Source organism: Lissotriton helveticus, chromosome 6 (assembly GCF_964261635.1).
Source record: "Lissotriton helveticus chromosome 6, aLisHel1.1, whole genome shotgun sequence".
In the NCBI taxonomy this organism is placed as follows: domain Eukaryota; kingdom Metazoa; phylum Chordata; class Amphibia; order Caudata; family Salamandridae; genus Lissotriton; species Lissotriton helveticus.
The window spans coordinates 2,034,293,538-2,034,320,287 of NC_136067.1; the positions used below are offsets into that span (position 1 = coordinate 2,034,293,538).

Below are 26,750 nucleotides of genomic sequence, written 5' to 3' on the forward strand. Positions count from 1 at the left end.
TCTCAAACAAATGCATACGCAGTTCAGACAGTCATACCCCTGCTGGAGAAGCACAGGGTACCAGAATCTGTGGCAGCATGTTTGACTGGCGACCAAAAGCCTGACTCCATCATTGTGGCAGCGACCCAGCATAGATCAAAACATCCTGTCACCCAGACTTCAGCTTCTCCAGACAGGGATGGCGAGTGCATAGGCTACTTGTGGCGCAGTTAGTCTTTTGTTGTGACCTCTATAATAGCTGCCAACGTCTTGGCCAATCTGGGATTATACGACTGCCAGATGTTGCACAACATTTCATCTCTTATAAGTCTCATCCAGGAGGATACAAGGGAAGGGGCTAATGCCATTATCAACTAAAGTGTAAATGCAGTGGCTGCCATCATCGACTCAGCAAAGGGTATTTTCATCACAGTCTTCCTTGAGCTCCTGGGTGTGAACTGTGCACGTGCTGCCGCGTGGGACCATTATGGTGTTGTGGGGGAAATTCTGGAGTGTTGTGGGATGGAGTTGGCAGTTGCTGGGTTGAATCTGGGAGTGGACGTTGTCTTTAATGCTTATTAAAATTGGTAGTGTCCACTTGGAGTCTACTTATTGTCTCTTCGCCTTCTTTACACTGGGGGCAGCAGTCAGGGATATCTTTGGTTAACTTACTTCTGTCCAGAAGTTCACAAAAATACTGCGACATGCCTTTTGATAACCACACTTTATTTGGAAAACTTGTAGACCTCACGGTGTAGACTTGTAGACAAGACGGACTAGGCATGCTCACTAGGAGCTTTGCTGCACAGACGCCCTGCCTCCAGTCCTTTTTTGGCTTGGGAAGTTCTCAAGCCTCCAGTAGGGGCTTCTTCCAGTATGGAACCAAGGAAGAGCCTATTTACGCACCAAAGCAATCTGGATACCACCAAGACTACTCTTCAAGCAAAGGTCCCCGCCAACGTGACGAACATCAGCAAAGAACAAGCATTTACAATGCAATGGTCTCGGCATCATTAAAGGTAGAGTTATTGGCATTGCTCATTACATTTCTTTAAATCATAAATAAATGGCATGGTCATTTGATGGGACAAACCTACTAGGAAACTTTGAAGCATAGTGCGTCTCGTGGCTGGAAATGCTTGGTAGGCACAACGGTTATAACGGGCATAACGATATATGTAACGAATAGTACGATTAAGTTGCTATCACGTCTACCTAGCTTGGATTTGACCTGGAACTAATCATTCGCTTATTTTGGGAAAACGATCACAGCTATGAAGGTGTTAAACAATTCTTTCATGGCAGATATAGAATCTATAATAAGGTCTTCTTTAGAATATCTGAAAAATTCCTATAAGATACTAAAGCCTCAATTGTACTCTACTCTTCCACCACAGCTGCAACAAAGAGACGGATAACTTAGTCTCAGAATGATGTTATTGCCATTAAAATCTGTGGGTACTTGCTAGTCCACTACATACTTTTGGTGTACACTGAATGTTGCGTGGCTAGCCAAATGAATAACTGTAGAATGTATTATGCATTAACCTGATCTTGACATCACTGAGATGTGGGCTTCTAAATATGGCTTTCCGGTAAGATCCATTCGAGCTTCAAAAGGCCCCGCTTATGTTGGGCTAACGAATTGCCCAAAGCAACTCCCAACCTCTCATCAGTACTATTGAAAGGGTCTAGCCACCACTCCACTATTCTGTTCATCTCACACCCTAACCTGAAAGGTACAGTTGTCACACTCCGAATCTCCGACCAGAGCTGCTTAATGCACTGCAGCATCTACTATTTTACAGCTACTGCTGCATGATCAATACAACCACGTCCGTCAACCCTGTAAATAAAATAGCACCGTCCACGGGTCTACGCTCACTAAGCAACCTCTGTTAAGGGGTCATGAAGATTAAATCTAGTTTGTATTTTTAAAAGAGTCACAGTGCATTTACTTCATGAGTGTCTTTGAAAGGGATATGCCGCTGAAACGTATCTAAGCAACGACCCACGTGTGTGATATGTTTCACTTAAAAGTCAGTTTTATTCGGTTGACTTTAGGCACCAGCATGTTGATTCTTGAATTTGTAGATGTCCGTTTCCACGCGTGTCTGAAGCGTTCAGATAAGGTCGAAAACGTGTCATGCTTGCTGCGGAACGCCGCTAAACTCTGACCACTGCACCGGGGCCTTGTTTATGCTTCGTCTCTGGGTCTGACCAAAACGTGGGCAGTTTAGCGAAACCAAGAAGTAAGCTGCCGAAAAATGAGTTTCCTATGTATTTGTTTCTTCGTTCTCTCCCTACCGTTCAAGGCTGCTGTGAAAGCCTAAACTGAGAGACAACAAGGCTGGAGCTGTGCACCCGCACCCCTCCCTAGACTCTAGCCCTCTTCGCTCCTATGGGATGCATGTCGCCATTTTCGAAACATACTGGCTCTGTAAAGTATTTCTGTCCGAGACGCTTCGGACTGACTATGAACTTATAGCGCTGCCTGTGGCTTCTGCGCGCAATGAAGGGTCCCGGTCCTCATATTCAAACGGGCCAGTGCAACTAATGTTTGCAGCCTGGCGCTTATCCTTAGGGAAAGTAAGTGGACGCACAGCCAGTTAAGATTGGACAAAACCAGTGGGGCTTGTTACACGCATGTGGTCATTAGGCGCATGTGTTTGCAAGCATAGGACCATGAGTCGTGACAACAAAGCGCGTGTCGTGCCGGAGCTGCGTGTGCTCGAGCGCCAGCCAGTGTCCATTCAAAGGGTTAATTATCTCATCACGCGCGGCAGCTCACTCTCTGCGGGGGCAGACGCACCCGTAGTCACTCCGTGAGGGGAGATAGTGGTGGGGCGGGCCTTACTGGCTTACCACAGACGGTCCCTAATAAAAAAAATACCTCTTCTCCCATTGAAAGGCGGCAGCTGCCTTCCCAGCGTCAGGGCGTCCAGCACTAGCTGCAAAAAAAACCCGCCCACTTCCTTCAGCAGCTACACGCACCCTGCCTAAAAGATCCAGCCTTGCACTGAGTCATATTTAGGAGGACCGAGCGAGCTGGGAGGGAAAACAAAGCTGGCGCTTGTTTATCACACACAGGAAGCCTGAAAACGGCGCACGGGGCTGAGGAGTTTACAGTGAATGCAGCGAGCGCGTTCGCGTGTGCATGCTCGTTTCGAATCGCCTCCAAGGTGATGCGCGCTGCCAGGAATGTCTCCTGGAAAGGAGACACGGCCACAATAAGTTCTCGGCGGAGACGCGCTTCCGCGCGTTCAGCCGAGCCCTAAAAACGGAACTTCCCAACCATGCTCCCATGACAACTAGAAGATAGCTGGACCTTCAACAGATGTAAGCCCCCTCCTCCTTCCCCAAACCTACCCAATTAATTCCCGACGGAAGATTAATCTTTTCTTTTGCCACTGGGTGAAAAAGTAATAGCTATAGTTGGCAGCGTGATATAAATAGTAGAACCTGTTATTAAAAAAACACCTGCCCCTCCGCCCAGAACGGAACAATATGTGCACCTGTGGGAGCTACAGCAAGAGAATAGCATCCTTCTGAGAAGAGCAACAGAGACCGTTCCAAAGAACCAGAGAAATCGAGGATTCCACTTCACATTCTTTCTGCTTAAAAAAAAAAATCAGGCCAATACTGGTCCAAAGAAAACTTCAAATTGAAATTCTTAAAGAAAAAAAATCCTCTAAATGATAACCCTTCAAGAGGACCTCCTGGTGCTTCAGGGAAGTGAGTACCTCACCTCCCGGGATCTTCAGGATGCGTATTTTCATGCCTCTATTCATCAAAATCACAGGCAAGAACTGTGATTTTTAGTGGCAGGGCGGCTCTGTCGATTCAGGGCATTTCCATTTGGTCTGAAGTATGTGCACTGTGCCTGGTGCCAGTACCTGCCATCCTTCTAAGACATGGTCATGAAGTGTACCCGTACCCGGACATCGGACTCGTCAAAGCTTCACAAAGGAAGATGCCCGTGCCTCCACAGCTGACTGCATTAGCCTGTTCCATGAACTAGGACTGACCCTGAACAAAGAAACCCTCCATCCATCCTGGGAAAGGAATGATTTCTAATTGTAATCTTGGACACTCAACTGGGGAAGGCTACCTACTCCCTCTGTGTATAGAGTTGCAAAACCTCCGGCCTTGGCAAACGTATTTTGCTCTAAGAAAACAGTGCATGTCAGGATATACAAATCCTTCAAGGGGCTAATGTCATCTAGGATTGACCAAATTAAGTTGTGCAGGCTTTAGATGAGGCCTATTCAGCAGGAGCTACATCTCCAGTGGCAGCAAGTCACTATCTTATGGAACTGCACTGTAAAAGTCGCCGCATGACTCGAGCAAACCCTGATGTGGTGGAGGTTCCCATCAAACCAGGTCTTCGATTTAACCGAAAACCAAAAGGATCATCTTGACAACTGGTGTGTCACTGGAAGGATGGAGTGAACACAAGCAGGAGCGGTCTTAAACAGGCCTCTTGTGAAAGGAAGAGAAAGACCTCCACACAAACATCCTGGAGTTATGGGCCATTAGACTGGGCTTACAGTCGTTCGTTCAAAGGTTAAAAAAACAAGCTGTGTTGATCCAGATGGACAGCATGACCTTGATGTGCTATGTTACAAAGTAAAGAAACATGAGATCTCATTCTTTTATCAGAAGAGGCACAGATGCTATGGAAATGGGCCATCATCAATGATGTGTAGTTTTCAGTAGAACATCTTCCGAGATGCCAAAACGGACAGTCAGATGCGCTCTGTCACGCCATTTAGATTGCTATGAACGGGAGCACCACCAGGACCATATGGAATGCATCTTTCAAAAGGGGGGTCAGCCAGCCATAGATATATTTGCTACCCAGGAGAATAGGTAATACTGAAACTATGGCAGCAGGTTCAATCAGCCAGTGTCTGTGGGTAATGCTTTTTCGAAGACATGGTCGAATGTCTTTGCTTACACCTGTGCTCCATTTACCCTCATCCCCAATGTAGTAAGAAAGCCGAACACAGTTCACGGTTCCCTGATTCTGATTGCCTGACTATAGCTGTGTCATTATTGGTACTTGCGACCTGCTGAGGCTGGCCATTCACCCACCAGTTGCATTCAACAATCACTTCATGCTCCTCTGAAGGCACAACAGAAATGCTCCATCATGACCTCAAGTCAGTGACCCTCACTGCATGGGTCCTTAAGCACTTGAAGTACGTCCATCTGGATATCCCTTCAAACTGCAGACGTGTTGGTGCTGCATGCCTGCAATCCAGTACGGAGACCTACCAAGCTATTCAGAAAACAGTCTGTACATGGTTCGAAGATAATGGCCTTAAGCAAATCTCCATGCAGCCCTTCAGATACAGTTGTACTTTCCAGAGCTAGCCAAGTGTGGTTTCAAGTATTAATCATTTGGCTGCAATTTCCAGGGTCCAGGTTCTTGTTCCAAGAGAGAATTGTGAAGAAGTTCATGAATGGTCTCTTTAAGGCTTTACCTCCAGTTCCGTAGGCGGTTAACACTGTGTCGAGCCAACTCATGCGGCCTCCCAAGATTCATTGTAAAAGACCCTACAAACGTTCACTTGAATGAGCCTGTCACCCTAGCCTTTCTCCCCTAATCCATCCACTATTGCAGAGATGTTCTTGCACTCGCTGGATGTCTGCAGGGGCGTCGGTTTCTACTTGTGCAAACCCAAGGATTCACAGCCACTCAACCATCCAAGAAAAGGGGTCCTGTTCTCCAAAGAAGGCGTCACGCTTTGGCTATCTGCCTGCTTCATCTTGTCTCAGCAGAGCAAGTGTCCAGGGCAGAGTAAGGGCACACTCAAACCAAAGGTATGGTGAAAACTGCAGTGTTTGCCGAAGTTTCCTTACAGGACAGTTGCCATGCAGCAACGCCGACAATCAGGCATACCTTCATCAGACATTACTGCCAAGCTGTGGATGCAACAGTCGACCTAGCAATGGGACAAGCAGTTATACGCAATAATGCTTTATTTCAATGTTCTGTTCATGCACTGCTTGACTCAATCATGTGAATATTTGAAATATCCAGGGCTGAAGAAATTATTTAACTATTCATATATTGATATGTGACCACCACCTGCGCAGAGGTTAACTACTAGGATATGCAATCTTCACACTTGTGCTATGAAGCCTTAGCTATGGTGGCCTCCAGGGGAAGTAGGAGAGCTCAGCACTTCACCTTAGTAGATGTTCCAGTTATTTCAAATGAGGTGGATGTGCTACTAAACAAACACTGTTATTTAGGCCTATGGCCCTTTTAACTCATTGCATTGCTATTTAAATTTACCTGAGATTTTCAACCTGATGATGTTTCAAGCATGTGAACATATACAAGATTGTAATGCTGGAGAACTGGAGTTACATTTGCCAACTATAAAAAAAAAAGTTTTAATGTACAGCAAAATATCCAGTGATATGTTCCCATCTCTGGTCTCCAGCGCACAAACCGCTCCGTGTCTTTGTTTTATGTCTGCAATATCCCCTTAATAAAAAATACCACAGACTATACCGCTCCATGTGTCATTTTATGTAAGTGTTGATAGTTCAATGCCTTTAGTCTTCTGCTCATTGTGCACTAGTTCCTTATTAATACATATTTACCTGGCCTGGACCATACTTTTATAGAAAGCATCATTCCCCTTTGTTTTGAAATAGCAGGTCATTCAGCTTTGGTCTCTCAATTCTAACACATTTCTATGTAATCTTGGTAGTTTTTTTTAGTAGAATGAGATGAGACGAAGCTTGCTGCTGAGGAATGTTCCCCTCCCATACACTCTTATGAATGGGTTTTGCTGCTCAGGTGGGAGACTAGACTGGATAATGAGATCTACATGCATGGTGGTGGCCTACCTGAAGATGGGTCTCAAAGTTTATGGGGCCCACCGTGGCAAGCCTGATAGGGTCAGCTGACCTCCTTTTACGTTTCATCCAGAGAATCACTAGATGTGGGCAGTGCATCTGCGGAGCTCGAGACCGGTCTTCCCAAGTGCTGGCTCTAAGGTGAAATAGAGGCTGGGTAGCCGCGGTCCAAGTGCTCCAGTTTACCTGGGATCGGTGGCAGCGCTTGAGCAGCCAGGGTTCAGTGCTGGGACCAAAGAGGCCTGAGAAACACTACAGAGATTGGTTCCACACACCACAACAGTATGACTCTACCTTCTAGAGGGAACATCATGGAGGCCTGATCACCTGCATGGGACGTTCTTCCATGTGCCCCCTGTTGCACTGTATTTTGAGGAGCCTGTCATTGATGGTTTTCATCCATGAATACCTTTAATGCACCAAAAGAGAGCTAACAGAAAGGGTTTTGAACTTTGTTTTGGTACCCTGAGATCCCCATGCTGCTGAATCACAAATTCAGAGACCCTGCTGCTGCTGAGGATGCTCTAACCACAGGTGAGTCCGTGTTGATGCACATGCGGAGGGAGTGGCAACCGATGTTTGTTCGAATAGAAAACATGGAAACACAGCAGAGAGTGTGCTGTGTGGGATACAGAGGAGGCTCTGATGTGAAGATCGACAGACCTAAACGAGAAGCTCGCGGTGCAATATGAGGCAGAGTCTCTCAGATGCTGTCATTTTAAGGACTCACCAGTCTTATGTACTTTCAGAATAAAACAGAGCTCCTGGGCAATGCAGTAAGGGCTAGTAAACTAAGGGTAACAAAGGTCCCTCTAAAGATGAATACCTGAGGGAGGCCTTGCAATGTTTCATGACTGAAATGTTTGTTTTTTTGGATGTCCTCCCTGCCTACATCGAGGTTGTATGTCCTAATAGGATCTCAAAGAGAGGCTGTACACGTAGTACTTGAGTTACTATGGTGTTTGTGAACATGGGGTGTCCACCCAACAAGAACTGGAGTCCACACCAAGAGGCATGAACCATGAGTTGTTTTTTTTAAGTCATTTTAGTTGGGGTCTTCACCTGTACTACTTGTGAAGCACAGCAGCCGATGCAGGGCTTGCAAATGATTAAAAAGAACTTGATTTATGAAAAATTATGCATCACACTGATTCTTTGTGAAATTGATATTTGATATTACTTAGTTCTGTTTGTTTTGTGTTGTGGTATTACTTTACACAATTTAAGTCTCTTCAAATGTCTTGCAGCACGTGTTTTATAATCATAATTTCTTTAAATGATCATCAATAAAAATATTTAAACCTAAGATTAGATAGGAAGTCCAGGCCGGATGCTTACACCTTAGAAATAACTTTTATGTGGTCAATCTAACTTGTGATTCAGTTTCTTTGAATTGCAGTTGAACTTTACTGTAAATTTGTAAATCAACTCAAATAATTGTTGGCTTTTCATTTGTAGGAGCTCAAAATTTTGATGTAATTCGCCTCTCAACCTATCGGACAGCTTGCAAACTGAGATTTGTGCAAAAAAGGTGCAATCGTAAGTTTATCATTTTGCCATAGATACTTTCTTGTTGCTGCTAATGATAAAACATAGTCTCTTAATTTTTGTGTGTGTTTTAGATCACCATGGGTCTGGTGCATGTTAGAAAACAATGGCTATAACTTTCAAAAGTCGACAATGTAGCATGGTCAGCGACTAGCTGCCGCCTCCCCCCCAATCCGGCACCCAATACCCAGGAACGTGGACACGAGACGTCTTTACTTTTTGGAAGGCGGGCGCTAGTCGCCCGGCCGTATTTATTAAAGTATGAAATTAAAAAAGGTTTTAATTGCATAATCAACAATTTATACAAAAATTCAGCAGGACATTTAGGTACATAATTCTTAGCAACAAGTTTGAGAGCCTGACTTTAACAAAACTCTAATACATGTTGTTTCCTAACTTAGACTAAACATCCTCATCTAGAATTTTTGTACATTTCTGGCCATATGGCAGGGTCACTACCGGTGTCAGGTCCTACAAGCTGCGCCTCCCCTCTGGATGTGCGCATGCGCAGTGTTACCCCGGGAATTGCCCGGTCTACGCCCTGGACTCCATTTACCCACTAAAGGAGGGCCCTTACTCTGCGCCGGTGGCGTCATGAGTCCACGCGCGCGGGGTGGCTACCAGCCTAAGGAAAGCGTGAACTACTCCTACCCGCGCTCCTTTGCCTATTACCTTGCCCCTGGAGTTCTGGGAGTGGCCCGCAGGCCCCTCCCCCTGGGCGGGAACCTCCATAGGATGATGCCCGCCCCCTCAGACCTCAAATATGTGCTCACCGATAATGACCTTACCGCATGCCCCATACCTAATAAATACGACGACCTATGGGAAAAAATTCTAAAGGACAGCTACACTGGCTAATAAATAACAGTATCAACGTATAGCTACAAAGGGAAAAAAGGCCTAAAGACACTTAGCATCAAATACAATTCACTTCACACATGACTTGCTAAAAAGGGGAAAAAATTCCTAGACAAAAGCATCAACAATATACCAACAGTTCCATCTCTATTATCCAGTGAGACCCGTGGACCGTACCTTCAAAACTTACCATTCAACCAGACATAAAACTGCTACAAACTTTTGTTCCAAGGGATGGTGGGTGGGAAAACAAAGAAGCCCCGAGCGCGGGGCACACCGTTTCGGCGAGGGAGCGTCCAGGGACAAGGGGGTCTCCTGGGCGCTCCCTATCTCTTTATTCTCGAGGGGCCAGGTGGCCCCTCCTATAGCCCGTCCCCCCTGACCCGGACCCACTTCCCAGGATCCGGGTCAGGGAGGCCGCCAGCCAATCGGCGGTGGGCCGCGCCCCCCAGGGCACGCCCCCACCGCCGAATGGCGACAAAGGAGAGAGTGGGGGCGACGGTCGCCGTGCCGCCATGCGTGCGGGGGGGCCGAGGGCCCCCCCTTTTCAATCTCATTAGGTTAGAGGGCATCAGTGGCAGGATCTTTGACCAGCGTGAGATTGGAGAAAATCGAATCCTCAAGCAGCAAAAGCATATGGACTAACAATAAAATTTTGTAAAAGCAAGGATCTGATGGAGAAGGCTCATAGTGTTATCCCCAACATTTGCTAAGTGGTCTAATCACTCTAAAATGCTGTTTTGAATAGTAATAGAATTCAATTCACCAGTCCCACATGCATGACTGTCCATCTGAAACACATACAGAAAAATGTTCCAAGATGTTATTGTTGTTTGTAAATGTGGTTCTCAGTGTTCTAATAATTTCTCTCTCCTGAGGGACAATGCCATAGTACTTACATTCATAGCTATTTGTTTTGCTTATTTTACATATACATCGGCTATTGTCTTTCCTAGTTTCAATGGCTGTCTATTTATGAAATCCTCCAAGGATCCTCTCTTAATTCCACACATCTTTTTGACAGGAATTATTCAATTATCTAGTTACCCAACAAATGATCCTCTTGCCAGTGTTAATAAGCAGCACCTTTAATACAAATAACTATATTAATTGCAGCCTTATTTATGGCTTGTCTGTGTTTAAAAGTGTTGTTGTGCAACAATATAATTTTGGACTGTTTTTTAAAATTTTCACTAAGGCTACATAGAATTAATTGCAGGGCTGGACTGATCAGTGGCAGCAGGGAGCTCTTATAAGGTTTGCAGGCGTTGATCTGCCCAATGTTCTAGCGATCAGCGACCGGCACAATTTGGTGGCTGGCGTGCCTGTATTGCCTTGGATAGCGTTGTTTCATTTCTTATGGTGCATATTCGTGAGATGCTTTTTTTCTTTGCCCTTTGAAAATGTCTGGTGTGTGTGTGGTCCTCCTAGATAATCCTCTCTGAGACGTTTGCTCTTTACCTTTTGACGTTCAAAATCAATACCCCTTTGTGTCATCTTCACTTGAAAACTAGTACTCTTATGACATGGGGGAAGTAGAATGCAGGTGGGAAATTGGTAGTGACTGAATAGTCTTCTTAATTGTCTCTATTATCTTATCCTTCTGGCTCTCTCACTCTGGCCCCTATTTTCAGATCCTTCACATTGTAGGAATTGTTTTGGCGGAGGTGGGATTGAAGGCCACAATCGGAAGGTTTTACTCATTACATCACGCAGTCCTCAACCTCCCTTCTGTTCAGATGGGCGAGAGCAGGAAAATAAAGGCACAGCAAGGTGGAAAGGCAACAGAGAGCAGAAGGAAGATCCAAGATGTGCAATTCATTCTAAAGATATGAGATACTTAAGAGATGTCGAAGGGCCACGGAATTGGAGGGAGCAACCTCAGAGGAACAAAGATGTAAGAGGGGGTTCTTAAGGGTCACTGATCTGACCATCAAAGAGGCGTCAGATGCAGATCTCATTCAACGTCACATATCAGTGTCATAAGCAGTTCATACCAGACAGCCAGAGAAGGGATCACAGGGGGATGTAAGAATCGAATTGAAGAAAGCAGGCACCAGAGAAGGTGGCACGACCCTGAACAGAGTGGAGATCAGGGACTCAGAAGGGAGATCTGAATGCTAATGTTTGGAGAGTTCTCCCAGTACAGTTCCTAAAACCAAGATCATTTAAAACTGTCAGGACAGAGATAAAAAAAATGCCCCTTCTGGCAGGCGCAAGACCCTTGCTACCCATCTTCATACCGGATTTGATCTGGAAGCAAGCCTCAAAGTATATGTCTTTGGTCCTCATACTGTTTACAGCGTTATGGTCCCCACACAGATTAAACCGAGCTGGCCGAAAAATAATATCTCCTGCTGAAGACACAATAATGAAGATGTGAATGTGGAGCATTGTAGTGTAGTTCCCATTTCCCTTATTGGCTCTGCGCATTGGAATAATATACACTATAGTTTTGCATAGGACTGAGGTCAGTATGCTCCTATCGAGTACATTAAACGTAATTACTTGTGTGTGCCAGCTAACTCAGAGGTCACTAGAAACTTCTCGAATGAAGAAGAAGGGATTAGTTTCTGACAACCGCATAAACATGACAACTTTGTTTCCCTTTAGAATCGGAACATGTCTCAGAATCGTAGAAACAATAGATAAGTTTCACTCAGTCAATCGTGCATGCTTAGTTTCTGCACAGAAAGGATAGACGGGCGTTTCAATAAAAGAATGTTCGAGGCATATGGGCTGCCGACCACACACTATTGCATTAGATCACCACCTGGTGGTGGGCCCGGATGATTACACTTTGTTGTTGTCTTGGAAGAGTCTTTGTCTGTTGGATGACTCCTCCCTTAGATCGTAGTGCGCATGGGTATCGACTCCATCCTCAGATTGTTTTTTTCCGCCATCAGGCTCGGATGTGTTCATTGTTCGGTCCCGTTACCGATCTCTTTTTTTTTTTTTTTGTAAAATTTTTATTTTGATTTGCAAAAAAAAAGAATAAACAGACAAACATCGGGCTGCGGAGGAACCGCACATTACTCCAGAACAGGGCAAATCATTGTGCATGCATCAGCAGTGACCCAGACTATATTACAAGCATATCCAGGCCAGGAGCGAGACCACATAGTAATTAGGACCACAGTACCAGTGGCCTACAAGCCTAGCAGTAGGCCAGGCCATCCAGGATAACCAGAGCTGCAATAAGCTGGGCCCCAAACCTCCAGGTTCCATACAAGCGGTGCAAATAAGCAGCCCGCGGACCCTCCACAGCCCATAAACCATGACAACCAACTGCCCCATCCCACCCCCACCCTCCCCCCTGGTAGTGACGCCATTCACTCATCATTCATTCCACATCCATATTACACTTGAAAGAGGTGCATCGATCTCAATGAAGCCGGACATACCGCCGAGGGTAACCCCTTAGAGAGAAAGTCCACCAGGGGACCCCACTGATATCGGAAGTTCTTATACTGGCCAAGGAAGATGTCCGCCACTCTTTCCAAACTGAGCAACCTCCAAAGTCGTGCATGCCATAGTGACACTGCCGGGGCATCCTTCTTTTTCCAGGCCGCAGCCAGCGTGAGTTTCGCAGCACCTAGGCATAGCCACAAAATCTTCTTATCGGCCCTGGTCTGATAGACAAGGCCAGGGTCACGCAGCCCCAGCAGAACACAAGCCATAGACTCATCAATGGGATAAGTCAGCACTTCCTTTATATGTGAGAGGATTTCCTCCCAGTACGGACGGATCACCGGGCAGTCCCACCAGATGTGGCGGAAGTCCCCCAAAAGCCCGCAGCCCCTCCAGCACTTATCCGAGGTCGCCGGGAAAATGCGGTGAAGCCTAGTCGGGCACATATACCATTGCATGACCGTCTTGAGGTGGGCTTCCCTCAGGTGCAAGGAATGGTTAAAGGTCGTCAGGTCTCGCCAAAGCGCCGACCATTCCACATCCGAGATATCGCGCCCCAGCATTTCTTCCCATTGCCCCATATAACGAGGTCGGGGAGCTACCGTCGATTTGAGCAACAACCGGTATATGAAGGAAATGGCCCCCTTCATGGCGGATGTGCGTAATATAAAGGTTTCAAAAGGAGTCGGCGGTCTCGTAGCCGCCTCCATCACCCCAGGTGACGTGGCCCAGTGAAGCAGCTGAACATGCCGGAATCGTTCAGTCTGGGGGACCCCATAATCTCTCACACAGTTAGCGAAAGTTAGGGTGTCCAGGCCGTGGAACAAATGGGTCAACGCCCGACACCCCCCCTCCCTCCACACCGCAAACGGCCCTTCATGAAGCGCCGGAGGGAAGGCCGGGTTGTAATGCAAGGGCGTAAAGGGCGAAGGGAACGTGGTCCAACGGTCGTCCGCCGCTAGCGAGTCCCACACCTTCAACACTGTGCTCGTAGGAGTGCATATATATGCGTTGAGAGGTCGGTCCTTCTTCGGTTTCCAGGCTAAGTCCCAGATCGACCTGCCGGCAACGCATCGGTCCATATGGAGCCAATGTTTCTCGGAGGTCTGTTGCGACCACTCCACCAACACTCGCAGTTGCGCCGCTTTGTAATATAACTGCAGGTCAGGGAGCCCGACTCCACCCTCAGGTCTCGGCCGACGGAGAACCGCATAGGAGACCCGTGCCTGACCCCCTTGCCAAATGAAGCGCAATACTTGAGTCTTGAGCCGTCGAAAGAAATCGCTGTCTATGGGGATAGGCAATGCCTGGAACAAATATAAGAATTTAGGGAGGAGAACCATTTTCACGGCATGAATTCTGCCCAGCCATGACAGAAATTTCGGTTTCCACCTGTCCAATTCCGCCCGGGTCTTCGCCAACAAAGATGGGAAATTGGCCTGGAACAGCCCGCCCACTGTCGGAGTCAGATGGACCCCTAGGTAGACGATCGAACCAGTGGCCCAGGCCAGCGGAGTCAGCGGCCGTACCCGGTCCCTCTCGGCCTCCGAAAGGTTAAGATTCAGGATGTAGGACTTGCTATAGTTGACCTTAAAACCGGCCACGGCCTCAAACTCCAGTAAGACCTCCCTGATGAACTGCAGCGAGGTTTCCGGATCAGTAATAGAGAACAAGATGTCGTCTGCAAAGAGCGAAATCTTGTGCTGTTCCCCCGCGAACGGCAGACCTCTGATCCCGACGTGCTCCCGCACCGCTACCGCCAGCGGCTCGATGCTCAGCGCGAACAGCAGGGGGGACAGCGGACAACCCTGTCTAGTACCCCGAGCGTGAGTAAAGAACGCCGACGTATGACCATTCACCGCCACCCGGGACCGGGGGCAGCAGAAATTAGCCTTCACCATAGTGATGAAAGCCTCCGAGAAACCAAAGGCAGTCATGGTATTAAACAGAAACCCCCAGTCCACCCTATCGAAGGCCTTCTCGGCATCCAGGCCCACTAGGACCGCCGGAATACGAAATCTTTCTGCCTTTTCTATTAGATGCACCACCCGACGAGTGTTATCATGCGTCTGGCGCCCCTTGATGAAGCCAGACTGGTCTGGATGGATTAGCGCCGGCATAAGGTCTTGTAGCCTACGCGCCAGGATCGCCGAGTATAGTTTGGCGTCCAAATTAAGAAGCGCTATCGGGCGAAAGGAGGCGCATTGCGCTGGATCCTTCCCCGGCTTCGGCAAGACCGTAATCATCGCCTCCGCCAAGGAGCCAGCAGAGGAACCGGAGGAGGCCATGTCATTAAAAAGGGTGACTAAGAAGTCGCAGATCTCGGAAGCGTAGGATTTATAAAACACAGCGGTGTAACCGTCTGGGCCAGGTGCTTTGTGAAGCTTCAAGTTCGCAATAGCATCTAACACCTCCTCCCTGGTGATCGGGGCCCCTAAAAGCTCGTTCCATTCCCTGGACACCTGCGGAAGGTGCATACGCCCCAGGTACTCCCTCTGGGCAGCTGCTCCCAGCCTTTCCCCCCCGTATAGATCCGAGTAAAAGCGTCCGAAAATGGCCGCCTTTGTTTCGTCCCGGTGCTGCAACTGACCCACAGAGTCGCGGATCCCCCCAATGTACTCACGTTCCCGCCTGTCGCGAAGCTGTCGGGCCAGGTGCCTCCCCACCTTGTTACCACAAGAGTAGGACTGTCGGCCCAATCTCAGTAGCGTGAACTCCGCCCTGTTATTGTAGTGCGCCCTCAACTTCCCCCGTACCGCCGTGAGAGGCCGGAGGGTCACCCTCGAGGGGTTAAGTTTATGCGCCCGCTCGAGAGATGCCAGTTCAGCCTCCAGTGCCTCCCGATCCTTGCGGCGCAACCTGTTGAGGTGTGCGTTAAGGCTCAAGCACGTGCCCCTAACGGACGCCTTAAAGGCATCCCACGTGTTGGATACAGAGGTATCGGATGGCGGATTGAGGGTAAAGAACTCCCTAATGGCCACCCGCAGCGCCTTGTTAGACTCCTCGTCCCGAAGTACCGAAGCTGGGAAATACCATTTCCGTTGCCCGGTATCTGCCGACGACCAGCGCAGCGTAAGCACTAGCATGCTGTGGTCCGAGACCGAGATGGGCAGGATGGTGGAGTCAAGAACATCTCCTCTAAGAGCCTGGCTGAGGAATACATGATCCAATCGTGAATATGAGTGGTGTACATGAGAGAGAAATGTGTAATCTCTGGACGTTGGATGCATAAACCGCCACCCATCAACCAACCCCATTTCCGTAATCTTTTGCCGTGACAGCTCAGAGAACACACCAGTATCCGCCCTGCGAGCGCCTGAACAATCCAGCGCCCTGTCCCACACCAAATTACAGTCCCCCATGAGGAACAACCGCCCTTCCACAAAATCACTCACTTTATGCAGCAGGTCTTGCAAGAACTTATTCTGGCCAGTGTTAGGAACATACGTCACAACAAAAGTACAAAGCCTCCCCTGCACCAGCCCTTTCACCATCAACCAACGGCCCTCCCTATCCGTGCGTACCGCCACCGGTTGAAAAAGTAGCGAAGTATGGAAGAGGAGGGCCACCCCCTTATGCTTTGTGGACGCAGAGGATCTGTATATTAGGGGATATGCCTTATGCTTAAGACGCAGCTCATCTTTGCGTGCAAGGTGAGTCTCCTGAAGTCCCACTATGTCCAACTGGTGGTCAGTTATATACTTCCACACCTTTTGCCTCTTCTGCGGGGAGTTCAGCCCCTTAACATTCCAGGTCCCTAAGCTAACAGGCATCGTGAGACACCAAACTAGACTCCTCTATGACTCTGGAACCCGCCCACCACCCCCGCCAGAAGGAACCCTGGTCACAGCACATAAGAAAAGCATACTCCCGCCAACCCTCCTCCCCACATTCCCAACCTCGAACCCCACACCAAATCACCCCGCAACTCTCAAACCAACGGCGCCTCCCATCCACCCTCTCACCACCACATGATACAAGCCACAACACGTCCGCGTCACCACCAGAACCCCCCCACATCCCCAACCCCAACACCCCAAACAGCCCCCCCAAGACCCTCCCCCCCCCGGAAACCCCCACACACCCCATCCAAAGTCCACAAAAGTCCTCCCAGGGCTGGCGAGGAGACAGCAGCCGAAGTCCCCTGTAGGCCGAAGGAAAGGGAAACAGTGAAAGTGGAAACAAAACAGAAACAGAGAAGAAAATACTCATCAGTCCCAGTGGTCCACAGGTCACGAAGTTACGACCACGTCTGGGACCGGTCGGGAAGACCATCTCGGTTCCTCCCAAGGTCACGGTCTGGGGAGTCTTCTTCGAAAGTACATCCATTCACCCAGACCGGGGGGGTCCATGCCCCTCCAGCGCCGATCCGTAGTTTCAAGTCACCGTCACGCCGCTCCAGAGCTGGCCTGTGACGCCGGCACCGTCGCTGAAACCACTGATGCCACTGCACTTCCCCTCTCCTGCTGGCTGGCATCGCGGTCCGGGCGCCCCCTCGCCGGAGAGGACCCTACTCTATGCCACGAGGAGGACCGACGTCGCCTCCGAGATGGGGATGCATTCGACCCCTGGGACGGGGCAACCTCCTCCAAACCCAAGAGCTCCTTTGCCTCCCGAAGGGAGCGCATCTGCATCAGCCGATTCTGCCACCTGAAGATGATCCTGAACGGGTGCCCCCAAGAGTAGGCGATGTTGCGTTCCCGCAAAAAGGAAGTCACCGGCCGAAAATCCCTCCTCTTCTGAAGTGTAGACGCTGCAAGGTCCTGGAAAAGCTGAGGATGATGGCCCCTAAAGTGCAGCGAATCGATGGCCCTAGCCTTCCGGAGGATGCGCTCCTTCAATTGAAAGTCATGTACACAGACAAGGATGTCAGGGGGCGGCCCCCCCCCTCTCCTGGGCAAACCAACGCGATGAACTCTATCCATCTGGATATTCTTCACATCGTCCTCATCCAGAATCTGCAGCAACAGCTCCTGCACATAGCCTCGCAGGTCTCCCGACTCACCATCCCACGGTACCGCTTTAATGCGAATGTTATTCCGCCGGGAGCGGTTCTCAAGATCTTCCATGTGTGCCTGCAGGTCCAAGTTCTGCTCCGTGAGGCGAATGACATCTTGCTGGAGTAAATGGACATCATTGGCCGTGCTCAAATCATGGTCCTCAAGAGTCGCCACCCTTTCTCCAATCCCATCAACATCTCGCCGTACTTCCCGGAGATCAGAGGCCAGTTGCGCCCGCAGCTCAGAGATGTCCTCCTTAATGGAAGCAAAAAGTTCGGTCATAAAAGCCTTAGTGGCCGGGGCCTCGTCATCGGACATCCCGGCCGACCCACCTGCTCCGGGGGATGCCGGCTGCTGCGACGATCTAGCTGCGCCGTCCTTCAGCACGCGTCCCTTGCGGGCCTGGTTAGCCATAATGAATGCCGGGCGCCTTGCACCAGAGCAAACGCTCCACTGATCACCACCAGAACCAAGCAGCACCCAGATCCGGGCCTGCAGACGCAGCAGTTGGCCCCGGCGGGCAGTCCCACTCTGTGTCCGCCACACAGCTCCTGGCCAGAGGCTCCCAGCGAATCCCCGGCGCCCAGACACCAGGAAGTAGGGGTGCGCAAAGCCCAGTGGTCAAGAGGCCCCCAGTCAGCTACGAAAGCCCTAGAGAGGCGGTACACGAAGGCAATCCAGACAGCAAAAGTCCATGAGCGAGCGCCATGCACTCAAACAGCCGACTGAGCCAGGCAAAATGGCGGCGCCACGCTCCTCGACCAGAGCACCTCCGGGCCTCCAGGTATGCACCCCCAACAGCACCCCTAGTCCGCACCAGCTCGCAGCGTAGGACCGGAGCCTCCCCTGGAAGTCCTGGCACAGGCAATGGAGTCCAGCAGCTCTTGACCTGGCAAATGCGGCCTCTGGGAAGCGCCCGGGGCCTCTACCACACCTCCTGGCCGGTGCTCCCGGGCCCCCACACTTCTCGCCAGTCAGGACCTTCCGCCGCGCGGGTACACCCCCACAGCCAAGCGGCGCCGTGTCAGTCCATAGAAGGCCTCCAGGGCATGCACCACCCCAGGGGCAGTCACTAGGTCGCCGCCACACCAGGAGCCGGCAGCTCCCCCGACATGTCCCTCGATGGGCCCCTTCGGCCGGCCGGGCTCCCTCCGCACCTCCCCCGTCCAGAGCGGGGGGTCACTCACCAGGACTAGGTTTCCTGGGGTCCTCGCGGAGCCCGGTCCTCGCTGCTCCACAGGTGCACCTCCGGACCCCGGCGGGCTCAGCGGCGCCTCCCCACACCGAGGCCTCCGGGACCTCTCTGCTCTCCAGGTCGCCACTCGCCGGCACCCTCAGGCCCCACCGGAGATCGCAGCTGCCCCTCGCCGCCTCCGCCGACAGCCCGCAGCCCAGGCGGTCCGATGTCAGATGACCCAGGGCGGGGCGGGGCGCAAAATGGACCTCCTCCGTCGCGGTAGGCCCCGCGACTCGCCGGGCCGGCCTCCGCAAATCGAGACCGGGGATCCACAGGCCGCAGAGCTCCGCCGGTCCCGCAGCCTCCCTGAGCGATCTCTCTCCTCGCCGACGGCACCGCGCTCCACCGCAGTGTACCGGCGACCCCCGCCACCGATTAGGGGCCGAGCTGGGCACCAGGTGCCGCGCTATTAGCTGCTTTGCCGGATCGGCGCCGGAGAGACAGGGAAAAAGCGTCCTACTCCGACGCCATCTTGGCCACGCCCCCCACCGATCTCTTTTTGAATCCATAAATCAATCATAATACCATCGGCATCGTCGTCGACAGTGATTCCGGTTACCAGCGTCGAAGAGAGGCTTCACTTCTCGATTCCAGCGTTCGTCTGGGCCGTCGGGCCCAACTGCGCCATTGGGCCTTTGGCTCATGGAAAGAACACCCTTCAAGAAGTGCCCTCGGTGTGGACACAAATTTCCTCACAACAATCTTCATGAGGTTTGCAATCTGAGCTTATCCCCAGAGCACGAGAGTCGAGACTGTGAGGCCTGCGCTTCCTTCCGGTCCAAGAAAACCATCAGGGACCGTCGAGCTCGAAGAGTAATGGCGCAGTCATCTTCATCGACACCAGACCTCATCATAGATGAGGCTCCGATTGAAGTAGACGCCGAAGAATAGCAGCATGAAGACATCACTTCCGAAGCAGAGGATCAATCCGAAGATGACGATCTTCTAGCTGGTCAACAGGTCGTGAGTACAGACGTCGACCCTGTTCACCCCACCATACCGGGACAGGCTTCAATTCCACCTCCACCTTCGGATCCAGGTGTACACCGACCAAAACCTTCGGACGCCCTGCCTTCTGGCTCGGCAGAGAAGAATATAAAAAAGCCTCCAGTCGACTCTGGCTCGAGTCAGTCTGTCGGACCCGAAAAGCAGAAGGTCCTTAAGCCAAAATTAACACCGTCACCAAAGCGTCCTTCGGTACAGAAAGTGGTCGAACCGAAAGCAAGTTCGGCACCAAAAGAGGTTCCCAAAGCTACCGAACCAAAAACCACCCTGGTTCCGAAAAAAGGGGACCCGAAGACGGTTCCAGTACCGAAACATACTTCGGCTCCGAAGGTAGATGAGTCTAAACGTACTCCGGGAACAAAAATTCCGGATCCAAAGAGCACGGATCCTAGGAAAAAGTCTTCGTAACCGAAACCAAAACAATAGACTGTTAAAGCTAAGCATTTCGGCCCCAAACCAGATAAATCGGCGCCGAAAAAGGATTTTACAGTAGAAGAGCTTTTTAAACCTGATCCAAAGCAAAAAACTCTTCATATTAATCCAAAGACTGGACATATCACTTCAGTGCCTGAAAAAAGGAAAATGGACTATCCTAAACCACCGCCAGTTCCTCTAAAAAAGCATGTTCAAACTTCACCCATAAGGATTCCTTCACCAAAAGTAGAAATACCAGTAGATATTTCTCCTGTATATTCACCATCTAGTACACATAGTCTTATACCACAAGATGAGGATGATGGGCATAGCTACTCACAGAGGTAGAGAGTGAACATCACATGGACGACATTAATGACCCAGATGATATTCCTGGGCCATCAGGTGACCTATGGGAAGATTATAATGCACCAGATCTGCCACATGATGATGTGTACCCGTCTAGACCATCTCCGCAGATGACACTATTGGGTTTACGCAGCTCATTCATAGAGCAGCCACTTTTCATGGAGTAGACTTGCACACAGATACAGTGGAAGAAGACTTCCTAATGGACACACTAATGTCGTCACATAAGACCACAACCAAACTTCCAATACTTAGTGGAGTGGTAAGACATGCACCTGAAATATTTAAAGACCCAGTTAGAGCCAGGGTAATTAAACCCAGACTAGAAAAGAAGTACAAAGCTGCTCCAACTGATCCAGCACACATTAAAGGACAGTTGCCATTGGACTCACTAGTAGTGTCAAATGCGAGAAAAAGAGCTGACTCGCAGACAACAGGGGATGCTCCACCCCCTGACAAAGAGTCTAAGCTTTTAGATGCTTCGGGAAAGCACACCATTTCACAAGTAGCCAATGTCTGGAGGATTACTAACACTCAAGCTTTGTTAGCAAGATATGATAGAGCTCATTACGATGAGTTAGTCACTCATGCAACACCTGCCAGAACAATATAAAACCAGGGCTTCTGACCTAATACAGCAAGGCAAGGTTATTACAAATACCTCCATAAGATGTGCACTAGACACAGCAGACACAGCCTCTAGAGCAATAAATACAGGGGTATTGTTGCGTAGACATGCATGGTTACGCATCTCTGGGTTTAAACCAGATGTACAAGCCAGTATCTTAAACCAACCATTTGACCAACAACATCTTTTCAGTCCATCAGTCTGTCAGGTTCCAAGGCGCCGAACGCTCATGGGCCGCCAACAGGAACATAAAACTACAATTCCCGGCATGCCGTGCTTACGTCACGTACCAACGCGAGCTGCGCGCGCATGCCAGGAAATAAAGGAATGAGTCAGACGGCGGAGAAACGCCGATAATTCCGTCCTGCGGTGGCGCTTCTTGAGTCCTGTTTTGTATGCGGTAAGAGGTGTCTGATGGTTCCTCGTCCTCCGGAATCGTGAGTATCCTGGAATCGCTGTGGTGTGGGGCGTTGGTAGTTTCGATCCCAACAACACACCCAAAGCCCCGTTATACTTTGGGAGTCGCACTCGGCTGAGTGTTACTCGGACGTTCCTTAACGTCGCGTTCAGCATTTGCTCAGGGTGGCTTTATCGTTTGGTTGTGAGGAAAAGGCCTGTTGTTATTCGAAGCCAAACAAAGCCATACATTTGTATGTTTGCATTGTACATATTGTAAATACGTATACGCTTGCGCAGTGGCGATAGGACTCACCTGGAACAGTGTTTTGAGCCTCGCTATTTCACACTCTCAAAGAACAGTCCCTCAGACACTTATAGGGAACAAGCTTAAAGGAGAAAGCGTTTCATAGTGTGCATTTAACACTGAGTACTAAACGTGAAGAGTCTCCCCACACTGTTTTCTCACGGAGTGGTTTCCGTAGATTGCAGTGTTCATTATTATTTCTTTATTTCGTTATTACAGGAGACAGGAGGGGTATTGGAAAAAAGGGAACTGTGAAATCACCCATTTATAGAACTTAACGCATTGTTCATGGTATGTGTAGCGCTACCTATTTAGCACCAAACGAAAGTACACTAGACTTAGAACATAGAGAATTGAAGAGTGTTCGTTTTGTCTTCACAGTTGGGCACAGTTCTTCATACCTCAACAGACCCCTGTCTCCATTGGATTTGATCATTGTGTATTTTCCTTTACAGGTATTGCTTGGTTGCAGTGGGGAGGTGTTTGGGTTAAGGGAGTGTAGAACACACTGTTATAGGTTAGGGAGATAGGGTGCTCTAATATCTTGTTCTTTGTTGTTACAGATCTCCCTCCCCGCTGTTCCCTTCCTTTCCCGCGCCCCGCTGTACTGTCTTAGTTGTTCGTTTCATATTGTATGAATGCTGAGGTGGTTCGGTAGGGCAGGGAGTTGGACTCTCATCACAGCCCCGAGGAAGTTGGAGCCGAGCCTGATACAGTCGATAGTGCACTAGAAAAGATGAAAAAAGATACAGGCACGGCAAAATCCATGGGAGCATTACAAACACATGCCCATAGACCTTCCTTTCGTCGCTCCTCATATAGGGGCGCCTCTAAGGGTTTCCAAACCGACAATACCTCCTCTTCTTACAAAGCGCCCAACCAAACCTCGCCCAGGAAAGGATATTATAGAGGAGGTTATAGAGGAAACAACAATAAGGGCAGAGGTAGAGGAAACAAAATCGTTACACCTCTACTCCCAAACAGTGACTTCCCTTCCATCCCCCCAGACCATTCCACTCCTGTCGGGGTGAGGTTACAACAGTTCCTACCTGTCTGGAACTCCATCACCACAGACAGGTGGGTAAGACAAATAAATCAGTCCGGTTATTGCCTGGAGCACACTTCCACCCCTCCAACAATACCACCCAGACAGCGTCCTATGTCACAAGAGCACCTCATACTGCTAAGACAAGAGGTAGAATCTCTACTGCAAAAGAATGCAATAGAACCAGTCCCAAAACAACATCAAAACACAGGAGTTTATTCTCCATACTTTCTCATACCCAAAAAGGACGGGTCCCTCAGACCTATTTTAGATCTAAGCCCCCTAAACCTGTACATACAATCAGACCACTTTCATATGTTCACACTACAACAGGTTCTACCGTTGTTAAAGAAGGGAGACTTCCTTGCCACATTAGATCTCAAGGATGCCTACTTCCACATTCCCATACATCAATCGCACAGAAAGTTCCTGCTGTTCATTCTAGAAGCAAAAAACACAGTTGATGGACAGAATGTAGAACAATGTCATACATTCACCCCAGTACAAGGATCTGGGCCTAAATCCATCGTTTTTTTGCACTCCACACCACCCTGGGTTAGACACTGGCTATATGCAAATCAGCTCTGACCCTGTGCCTCATGGGAACAGTCCAGTCCGAACTACCAAGCCATGTCTTCCCCAGACCGGAATCAAGCATCCAAGGACCGGTTTCTGGCTATCAGCCTTCATCAGCCTGGATAGCTTGACTCCAGTGGTGTGGAGAGCCTGGGACTCACGTCTGAGCATCCCCAGCACACTCAGGGTGAAATTGCAAAAAACACAGTTGATGGACAGAATGTAGAACAATGTCATACATTCACCCCAGTACAAGGATCTGGGCCTAAATCCATCGTTTTTTTGCACTCCACACCACCCTGGGTTAGACACTGGCTATATGCAAATCAGCTCTGACCCTGTGCCTCATGGGAACAGTCCAGTCCGAACTACCAAGCCATGTCTTTCCCAGACCGGAATCAAGCATCCAAGGACCGTTTTCTGGCTATCAGCCTTCATCAGCCTGGATAGCTTGACTCCAGTGGTGTGGAGAGCCTGGGACTCACGTCTGAGCATCCCCAGCACACTCAGGGTGAAATTGCAAAAAACACAGTTGATGGACAGAATGTAGAACAATGTCATACATTCACCCCAGTACAAGGATCTGGGCCTAAATCCATCGTTTTTTTGCACTCCACACCACCCTGGGTTAGACACTGGCTATATGCAAATCAGCTCTGACCCTGTGCCTCATGGGAACAGTCCAGTCCGAACTACCAAGCCATGTCTTTCCCAGACCGGAATCAAGCATCCAAGGACCGGTTTCTGGCTATCAGCCTTCATCAGCCTGGATAGCTTGACTCCAGTGGTGTGGAGGGCCTGGGACTCACGTCTGAGCATCCCCAGCACACTCAGGGTGAAATTGCAAAAAACACAGTTGATGGACAGAATGTAGAACAATGTCATACATTCACCCCAGTACAAGGATCTGGGCCTAAATCCATCGTTTTTTTGCACTCCACACCACCCTGGGTTAGACACTGGCTAGATGCAAATCAGCTCTGACCCTGTGCCTCATGGGAACAGTCCAGTCCGAACTACCAAGCCATGTCTTTCCCAGACCGGAATCAAGCATCCAAGGACCGGTTTCTGGCTATCAGCCTTCATCAGCCTGGATAGCTTGACTCCAGTGGTGTGGAGAGCCTGGGACTCACGTCTGAGCATCCCCAGCACACTCAGGGTGAAATTGCAAAAAACACAGTTGATGGAAAGAATGTAGAACAATGTCATACATTCACCCCAGTACAAGGATCTGGGCCTAAATCCATTGTTTTTTTGCACTCCACACCACCCTGGGTTAGACACTGGCTATATGCAAATCAGCTCTGACCCTGTGCCTCATGGGAACAGTCCAGTCCGAACTACCAAGCCATGTCTTTCCCAGACCGGAATCAAGCATCCAAGGACCGGTTTCTGGCTATCAGCCTTCATCAGCCTGGATAGCTTGACTCCAGTGGTGTGGAGAGCCTGGGACTCACGTCTGAGCATCCCCAGCACACTCAGGGTGAAATTGCAAAAAACACAGTTGATGGACAGAATGTAGAACAATGTCATACATTCACCCCAGTACAAGGATCTGGGCCTAAATCCATCGTTTTTTTGCACTCCACACCACCCTGGGTTAGACACTGGCTATATGCAAATCAGCTCTGACCCTGTGCCTCATGGGAACAGTCCAGTCCGAACTACCAAGCCATGTCTTTCCCAGACCGGAATCAAGCATCCAAGGACCGGTTTCTGGCTATTGTGGTAAATAAATAAATAATACCCTATTTTTGACTAGGCATATATCATAACAGATAGCTCAATAAATAAGAGTCAAGATTCGAGGTAGTAGGAGTTTCTGCAGGTTTATTACAGCATAAGGACAGGATCAGGACAACCTGCATAGGAACAGAATGGCAGGGCTAGAGTGGCCCGGCAGCTGCCGGGGCTGGGTCTGGGATGAGCGCGCTAACTTTTTTTAACAATACACGGGCATATATACATAGCGCGAACACATAGCATTACATTGCAGTAGGCGTAGCAGTGGGTGGAGCAGAAGGTGTGACGCGTAGCAGTCGCGAAAGATAACAGTAAAAGTAGGTGTAACTGGGCGTATACATAGACATGTGGTGTAAACGTAACAGAATATGTCATGAATGGGGCGAAAACATTGGAGGGGGCTACCTAAGGAGCCGGGACCTCTAACCTGGTGGTGCGCGTAAACTGGCAATGACGTATCACTAGGAGAAGCTGGGGGCTAGGAACTCTGTGCTAGGGGCAGAGACTAAAGTCTGGAGGGTCGGAGCGACATGTACCTAAACTCTATCTAGTATCTGATGTTTAGGGAACATGTTGATATAAACTAGAAGTCAAGAGGGGAAAGGCTAACTTGATTCTAAGACTGGACCATGCATTATTCTACATGTAGTGCGTGATGAAGAATATTAAATGACCAGTAAATACAGTATTTCTCTAACATGGAGACGTGAAGGCTAGACAATGACGGAAACTATTGATGCAGTTCAGTAGCTTAGGAATGCAGAGAAGGAGGACTAAACTGATAGCTGGAATCATAACATACTCTTGGCAGACTCAGAGGCAGAGCCAGGCTGCACCGGGCACTGCGAGGCAGGAAGTAAGTGAAAGGTCGAGGATACAGGTGGGGGCTGTATCGCTCCTCAACGAGGCTTCAGGAGACAGGAGCTGAATCTAGTGTCCAGGCCCTGTTGAGGCCTGGAAACGGGGACTTTATAATGGAATAATGTGCACACTGAGAAACGTGGCAACATTACTTTACATAGGCCTGATATTCGTAGTATTCACGAGGACTGGAAACTGGCATACTAGAGGTAGACACAACTATAATTGCGTCATTAATCGGACATGGGGAATAACATATGCATATTGGTCATGCACACATAACATATGATGGATGACACGTAGAGACACAGAACATGACAAAATTTACTTTTCCACATTCCCTCCTTGTCACTACGTTTCCATCAGGAAACATCAATATTCATGATACCATCTATCATTTCATATAGTATTATTTGCTCGTCTCGAATTGTCTTGGAACGGGATTTAGAACGGGGCTCGGGACTAGGAATACAAGAGGTAGCACAAATGCCGCA

At 49.3% G+C, this 26,750-nt stretch overlaps 1 protein-coding gene across 8 annotated transcripts in view; it reads left to right on the forward strand.

Annotated features, from left to right (window-relative positions):
• Positions 1-26,750, forward strand: part of DTNB (dystrobrevin beta) — a 1,143,128-nt gene that overhangs the window by 263,266 nt on the left and 853,112 nt on the right. For all 8 annotated transcript variants that reach the window (XR_013596287.1, XM_078650028.1, XM_078650030.1 and 5 more), the window contains exon 4: positions 8,317-8,397. Coding sequence is in view for 7 of the 8 variants with exons in the window: in XM_078650028.1 (XP_078506154.1) it covers positions 8,317-8,397 (81 nt within the window). In the remaining variant the exon portion in view is untranslated. The remainder of the gene's footprint in view (positions 1-8,316; positions 8,398-26,750) is intronic.